This window comes from Pipistrellus hanaki (assembly GCF_964339955.1).
Source record: "Pipistrellus hanaki genome assembly, chromosome: 5".
Taxonomy (NCBI): domain Eukaryota; kingdom Metazoa; phylum Chordata; class Mammalia; order Chiroptera; family Vespertilionidae; genus Pipistrellus; species Pipistrellus hanaki.
In genome coordinates this window covers 47,386,140-47,394,682 of record NC_140507.1, presented here as the reverse complement: position 1 = coordinate 47,394,682, position 8,543 = coordinate 47,386,140, and the positions used below count along the sequence as shown (strand labels likewise).

The window sequence follows — 8,543 nt, the reverse complement described above, 5'->3', positions numbered from 1 at the left end:
TTAATTGACATAAACAAAAGTTAGATTCCTATAGCATTGCATCAACATTATAACAAAGCGACGTGAACAAAATGACGCTGAGGACCCACTGTGATCATTTTGGTTTGTTGCTGTGTTGGCCCTCATTCCTCCCCAGTGTTACCTATGTCCTTTCACAGCCACCTTTGCATTTCACCTGAAGTTTAGAAATTGGGAATACTATTGGTTGACTGAATGGCATCCACCCATAATTGCTGCTGCTATAATTCCTCACATAAAAAAGTTTATACATTTAGATTAGGAATTCCAGGTTTTGCTAATTTGTCTTTCTTAATTTTTAAAGTTCCACAGGTCCTCTCTTTTCTGATTTAAAGCAACTCTGTTCTCTTCATGATTCAATATCCCTGTCTCCATGGCAGTGATTTAGTTTGTTATGTTTGACAAAGAATCTTTGAAAAAAATCCCTCCAAAGAGTAGTGAATCTTATGGATCGTAAAATCTAGTGTGTGAAAAAAGGAAACAACAAATGTTTAATCAAAGTAAGCAATAATGACAGGTTTATTTAAAATTTCCAGTAGAGAAAACCCACTAGTTTTGGAATAAAAGTACTCAATGTACGAGAGCATAGTGAATATAAAAGATTAGCAGAAGGAAATAAAACCAAACATAGTACAAAAAAGTTTTAAAAGTCTAACATGGATTTAAGCAGGGATATTCTTTAAATCTTCTAAATAGTTAACAGAGTTACTAGGTTTGGCAAATAATTCGCTTGAGAATTAAAGCCTATTTTTGAACTGTAAACTCCATAAAAACTGTTTATTAAATTCAAGCATTCCATACAATTGGTATTGAAACATTTTTGCAGTCAATTTCAGAATAGCAGGAATTATTCATTTGCTCTCACAATTATATGAATTAACCAGCTGCATAACTGTTTTTTGGAGCAAATGAACTAGAAGATGAAAAAAAAAAAAAAAAAAAAAAAAGAGAGAGAGAGAGAGAGAGAGAGAGAGAAAAAGAAAGTAGGATAAAAATCTCTAAAAAATTGAAACACAGCAAAATTCAGATATCAGTTTGTTTCTATAAAGCAACAAACTGAATTTTTATAGTATATTCTACATCTGTAGTTGTCATTTCCCTCGCCCCCGCCCCCTCCAATACTCCTAAAGCCACTAGTCTAATCAATTCTTAGCTTCCAAATATTCTGTACATATATATTTAGCAAAGAGCATATGCCTAATATTATTCTGACAGCAGTATGGTCAGCATACAATTTTAGAAAGATTACTATGTATATCATCAAGATTAACCATTACTTTAAAAAAAATTACTAAACAAGTATTTTTAAAATGTTATGAAAACCCATGAAAAGAAGACTCCACATGGGCTCTAAACCTGATAAAAACACACTTCAGAAAGACTATTAATGCTAATCTTCTGCCGAACGATGACCTTAAAGTGCCAAACACAAAAGAATCTCTTAGGACCAGTTTTCCAATTGATTTGTCCCGGGCTTGGCCATCTCTCCTTTAACTATACACAAAGTCCTGCTAAAAGTATGCATTTTAGGTGATTTTTACAACAGAATGTTACAATGTAAACTAAACAGATTCTTGATATCAACAGTATATTACCAAGGTGTGTTTTTTTTTTGTTGTTGTTGTTGTTTTAATTTCTGAATCCAACAGTTGGTCATAGAGGTCAAGTATTATCGAGGCTCCTTTGTCAGTTGTCAATCGTGTCTGACTCACCCATCCTTCAAGTACATGCAAGGCTCAACAGTTTTCAAAGAGGCAGAAGCCTGAGGCCGTTTAAGACACAGATGAAATAGGATTGTGAGGTGAACCCATTTGGGTGAGAACTTTATCCAGCCACTGGAGGGGGCCGTGCAGGTGGATCTCAATCCAGCAGGGGGTGCTAGTAACATCTTGGCGGTGGTATTCTGCTCCCCAACCCTAGAAACAACATGTGGGAGGTCATTTAACTTGCTTAACTCAGTGGTTAAACGGATTAAGTAAAAAGAGCTCACATAACCAGACAAAAATTCGGGTGCTTTCCACAGGACAAATGCTTGGGCACACAAACACACACACAACTTAGCAGGCACTGTCAGGGAATGGGTGTGTTCCCAGCTCCCCATAACCCATCCGTAGATTCTGGATTAATAAGTCGTGGTCTTGGGGAATAAAAGTTTTAGAATACATTATAAGGCTGTTTTAATAAGTTAGTGTTAACTTTCATTTTCATTGCCCATTATATTACTAATAGTATTGTAATAGATATTAAATTCTCACTTTATTGCCCCCCCGCCCCCCCCAAAAAAATAAGAGGTAGTATGTGACAGACTGACATTCTGTTCCTTCTTATTCAACCCCTGGAGGTCCTCCTATCGACACAGGGCGCTTGAGCCTTTAATCTCTAAGCAAAACTGGCGGGAGCATGTAAGTATCCAAAAGCTATTATTGAAACCTAATCATTGCCTTGAATGTATGGATTTTCATTTTCAATTGTACAGGAAGGGATCTTGTCAGATATCTTCAGGATTACTGCACCAGGACACTAAGGCTGCAAAGAAGAAAGTCACTCTGCAGAAGGGAAAAGTGTTTTGCTGTTGCAGAGGTGAGTGACTCACTGGTGTGGTGGCCAACAGAATGTGACATTCGGATAAACCCTGGTTTCCTGAGGAACAGCAGAAGAGCCTGGGTTCTGTCTTTGAAGGTGGGAACAGATCTTACTTATCTTCTGTGTCAAATACCCATCAAGTGATTGGCACAAAGCAAAAGCTCTAGAGTAGGGGTGTCGAACTCAATCAGAGAAGGGGCCAAAATCTAAAATCCAGCCTAAATCGCGGGCCGAATGGTTTACTGAACAGTCATAAACTGACAATGTCATAAACTGACAGCGGAGTGCAGTGATGACAGCGCGGTGCGGGCCACATTGCAAGGCCTGGCGGGCTGGATTTGGCCCGCGGGCCTTGTGTTTGACATATGTGCTCTAGAGAAACACCTGTTCACCTGAGTGAACTTGGATTTTTTAGATATGGGGAATTTACTATGCAAACAACTTATAAAAAAAAAAACACACATGTTTTGTGTAAAGTCCAAAACTGGTCACCTTAGAAATAGTACAAGACTGGCTATTGATATTAGCAAAATGTCCCATTTCATTCCCCTAAGATGCTAAGTGTGAGAGGGCAAAGTACACTGTCCTTATGATGATAAAGAACAAGGTAGTGAACATTTTTGTTGTTGTTGTCGCTCATATATAAGCAGCTGCCCTTTATCATGTCAGCAGGAGTTCTGAAACAAGATTTATTTATCCTTAACTCTCCAAATCCAGATTCCCAGTTATGTCCATTATACTTGTATAACTCTCCATTCCAGCACTTACCACATTATAATTAAACAGACACCAGGCCATAACCATCTGGAAGCTAGAGACTTTAGGTACTTTTCCATCTCTGTGTTAATTCTCTGGATAAATGTTCAGAGTATTTGCTAGATGAATAAATTCTAATGTATTTTTAAGCCATACCCTGTGTTATAACACTTTTTATTAGTGTGAAGGTTGTTTTGACATGTGTAAAGAAAATAATTAAAAACATGTAAAAGTAAAATAATTAAAATTGATTGGGTAATCAACATGAAATGAGTTTTGGGGAAAAGTCAATTGAACAAGAGAGTCATAAATTCTTAAAGAGTGATCCTTCAGTAATAACAGACTCATCCAGGGACCTCAGCAATGACTGCCACAATGCCCGACTCCATGCGCCCATTTTAAAGATGAGGACCATGAAGATCAGAAAGAAAAAAAAATCCCTGTGCCTGAACCATGTCGTTAAAGTGGCAGACGGAGCTAGAATGCAGATCGTCTCCACTCGAGAGGGATTCTTTCCTCCATGTCAACGAAAACATTAAGCGAAAAGCACTGCCCTCATTTCAAAATTCATTTTCTAAGAAATAATATAACAAAGTCTCTTAAAACTCAGTAGCAGGGTGCAGCGATTTTATTCCAGTAAGTGTTTAAAAAGGTAAAAAACAAACAAACAACCTCTTTTAATACTAAAAAGGCACCAGAATTAAGTGCTGTGGAATTGTTTCAAAAAAAAAGAAAAAACACCAAGAGAACACACTGAAAGTCTGTGAATATAACTCGAAGAAGTAGGAAAAGAGATATTTGGGGAAGGCTATCTGTGATCCACAGGATGATTACCACAGTCAGGTTCGCAAATTGCCCTCTGTAATAAACACATTACAGAACAGGTTTAACAACAAGTTAGATGAGCTTCTGAAGAGAGGACATGAAAGGTGGTTGCCTCACCCAAATATATAATTAATTTTGTTTCTCAGGGTAACAGAGGATAAAAATTTATCTTTGAGAATTCAACAACAAGGCAGGCAGAATAAGTATTGACTCATGAAATTGAATCAGATACGTAAATGTTTTACATTTCAATGGCATCTGAATTTTTTTTTTATTTCTCGGAGGTAAAGAGGAGGCAGCAAAGAGATCAATTATTGTGAGCAATGTCCTAACCTTCTCCCTCCTCCTACCTTACAATACGGTCTTAAAGCCAAGGCATCTATTTATCTTTGGGCACAGGCCTTGTTAACTTTTGAATTAAAAGAAAATGCACAGGGTTCACTGGAACCACTAAAAAAAAACTGACCAACCGAAAATAAATCCCAATGTGATGAACTTTTACTTTTACAGAAACACTGCTTGCTTATTGTTAAAACAAAAGCAAGAGGTGTTACCATCATAAAAAACATAGAATGAAAAGTAAAAGAAGGAGGTGTGTTGATTGAACTGATCTTATAAGAATACCAAGCATTTAAACTATGTACATTAAGTATAATACATAACATACTAACAGTATTACGACAGGTAAAATAGTGTTATTCAAATAAGAAAAAGGTGTTAAAGCCTGTTACTATTGACATATAACACACATACACACACACACACACACACACACACACACACACACACTCCTATAATCCAATGATACAGGCAGTCCTCTCTTAATGTTCTGTGACTTTAAGTGAAATGACCAATTTTTCATAGGGTTAATTGATATAAATAAGAATTAAGTTTCTATGGTGTCTTGTCAATACCATAACAAAATTACGTTGAATGAAACGACATTATTCGAGGACCTGCTGTACTCTCCTAATAACTGACACCCTTGTTTAAGTCTAAAAATGCCTAGATAACAAGTTGGGCTCTTTGGACATGCGTGGAGAAGAGACAGACTGATACACTGGGGGAGAGCACAGCACAGGTGGAATCAGAGCTCTCACCTTCACAAAGCTCATGCGTATAGTACACATTTTTGTGAGCTCATAGACGGTCTCGAAGCCATGGTTCACAGACTGTGCCAGTAGCTGAGCGAATTCCTGGTTATTGAAAATCTTCAAACTGCACCCACTCGGGATCTTGCAGACAGTCGTGGGATGGAACCCGTGATGGTAGTTGCAGTTCCGGCTTTGCACAAAGATGCTGCTGTCGCTGAGGCATTCGGCATATACCTCCCCTCCAACGTAGTAAAGGTGGACTCCTGAGGGGAGACAAAGCACGGAGGCCATTGTTATAGCTGAAAAGCATGTGAATTTATGCAACATATGAATACAGGTGGGTGTGAACTTTGGCTAATGAGATAAATAGGTATTCTCCAAGTCTTGCACAACTGATAGAATCTTAGTTAACTATATTAGTCAATATAGTGCCCATACGTCAACATGCCAAACGTCTAGGTTTCTAAGAAATAATATAACATAGTCTCTTAAAACTCAGTAGCAGGGTGCAGCGATTTCATTCTAGTGTTTAATGCCCTGTTTGGCCATGGATTGAAAGCACAACCCTGCTTTAAAAATATAGCACAATAAAGCTGGACTTTATTACAGGATCCTGCACAGATTCACCACACCAGCTTGTTAGCATTTGTTTTGCAGCTGAACTGTTTGAAAATGTTGAGGGTAGGAGAAGGGAGGATGGAGACATAAAAGAACTAGGAAGCCACAGGTGGAGGAAGTATGGCTGAGAGCTGTAAGATGTAAGGTCCCGGAAAACACACACACACACACACACACACACACACACACACACACACGAAAAATAATCCAAACTGTGTGGAATCTGATCTCACTGAATTACCATCTGCTCCAAACCTTTTCCTGTGAGATCCAGAGTGCCAGGAGTGTAGGAAATTGATCTTACCCAGCCTCGAAAAAAAAAGGAAAGGGGGGGGGAAAACCATCTGACGAAGCCCCACACAGGTTAGGGAGATGATGACCGGCCACCCAGAGAACAGAGTCCCATCCCAGGTGGTTTTAAGTGATCTAGCTGCCTTGCAGGTAACTCTTGCATGGTTTAGTCAATGCTAAAACTGCCGTCTCACGGGAATTATTGTGTGTTGTGTGTACATGTGCACACAACGGCTAAGACTTCTTGCAACAATTCAATAGCGGCTGGAGCAAAAGTCCATTTTTCTGTCTGATGCAGAGAAAATTTAAGTGGGTGTTCTGTGGGTTTGTTGTTTTTTCTTTTCTTTTTTTCCCTTGATTATAAAAGTGACAAATATTAATTTTAGAAAATTTAGAAAGACAAAATATAAAGCAGACGATAGTTTCATTTCTTTAGTGACCCAGACACAAGGATCGTGTGACACACTGTATGAGGGTTTTAGGCTCATTAAACTTCCTTTGCAGACATGAAGTATCTACATGACTGTAGGGATACAATCATTTCATGATTCTCCCATTACTGGACCACTGTGTTCACACTAATTTTCTGCTATTATAAGAATGCTATGATAAATGTCTCTGGATCGTTTTTATAATATCCTTAGGAGAGAATCCTAGAAGTTAAATCATTGGATTGAAAACTTTGGATTCACTGTGCCAAATGAGTTTCCAGAATGCTTCCATCAATTTACACCTTGCTCACCCGCAGTGTATGGGACCTTTCTCGTCTCACCCGTGCCAGGAATGTCCGAGTTTAAAACAAAAACAAAACTTCCCTAATTAAGAACTGAAAGACAATATTGTTTTAATTTACACGTGACGCTGATATGATGATTTCATATGTTTATTAGCCACTTATGTTTCTCTTATGAATTTACTGTTCATATTTCTCGTCTATTTATCCTGCCAGGGCTCTAGTATTTTTATTTTTTATGAACTGCACATATAACTTAATTGTTTCCCCATTAGTCCTTTGCCTTTTAATTTTGTCTATGTTTATTTTTTTTTTTAACCTACGGAAGTTTGAAGTCTTTAAGTAGTCAAACCTCTTGTCGTCTTTTCTGTTGCTTTATATGCTTAGAAAATTTCTCTCTCTCTGATCAAATATATTTTCTCCTAACTTTTTCATAGTCTGTCCTTAAAAAAAAAAAAAAAAAAAAAAAAAAGTTCAGCACATTAATCTATTTGCATATATGGAATGAGGTCAGAGTTTCTCCCTCCAGCCTCACCCCAAAGTTAGCATTGTTAGTGCAGGCCCATTAGAAGAATACTCTGCTGAACTTAACATACATTAAATTTTAAAATACTGTGTAGCCTGAGTTTAATTTATTCCACTGTTTTGTCTACACACTGATTTAATTGTAGTTTCATAATGTTTTATTAACCCTAATATCAAGTATATTTTCTTTACTCTTCCACTAAAAAAAAAAATTAGCTATTTTCACATATTTATAATATTCAGAAAATATTTTCCAACTTTCAAAAAACATTACATTGTGATTCTGACATAGATTGTTTTAAAGTATAAATTAAATTAGGAAGAATGAATATCCTCAAAATATTTTCACAATATTAGGCCTTTTCTTTAAGGAACACAGAATGCCTACTTATTTGTTCAAATTTTCTTTCTCTTGCAATAACATTTGATTTTCTTAACATAAATCTCATATATTGCTGGTTAAGATTATTCCAAAAAATGTGTGTTTTCTGTTGCTATTGGAAATGTCATTTCACCCTCTAATGTATTTTTTAACTGATTATTGTCAGATTAAAGGAAACTGACATATAATTTCTAAAAACAGATTTATTGGAAGTTTCTAGATAAACAATCATATCATTTGAATTGACACAATGATCATAAGTAATACTGACAAACGGGCAAAGGAGGAAAGGCACTCATTAACTTATGGTTCAAGTGGAGATTAATAAAAGATTCCTGGAATGTAATTTAGCAAAGTATATCGAGTTTATGACCTCCTAATTTACTTCAAGAATTTATCCCCCCAAATCTATCCTAAGAATATCAGCAATCAATTAATTAATCATATCATCTGCAAATAATGATCATTTTGGTTTATTGCCATGATCTGTAATTCCACAATAGTCAAGGCATCTGGAACAATTTTAAATAACAGCATTCCCAGAATTCTCATCTTCTTCCTAATTTTTAATAGGAATGTCCCAGAGTTCAATGGCTTTTTACTACTTTGGGGCAATGGCCAACTTTACAACATAATGAAAACTATGTCCCTCTAACACAAATGTATGCTAAATTGTGTTTGTGTTTATCTACAATCTTAGAGGTTTACAGACCATAGA

The 8,543-nt window shown here is 36.6% G+C and overlaps 1 protein-coding gene across 1 annotated transcript in view; it reads right to left on the bottom strand.

Moving 5' to 3' along the window:
- Positions 1-519: 519 nt before the first annotated feature.
- The window catches only part of SMAD1 (SMAD family member 1), a 72,115-nt gene continuing 64,091 nt past the window's right edge, over positions 520-8,543 (bottom strand). The window contains exons 6-7 of the mRNA XM_084884281.1: positions 5,283-5,539; positions 520-1,934 (exon numbers count right to left, since the gene is read on the bottom strand). Of these exons, the coding sequence (XP_084740407.1) occupies positions 1,791-1,934; positions 5,283-5,539 (401 nt within the window). The 3' untranslated portion in view covers positions 520-1,790. The remainder of the gene's footprint in view (positions 1,935-5,282; positions 5,540-8,543) is intronic.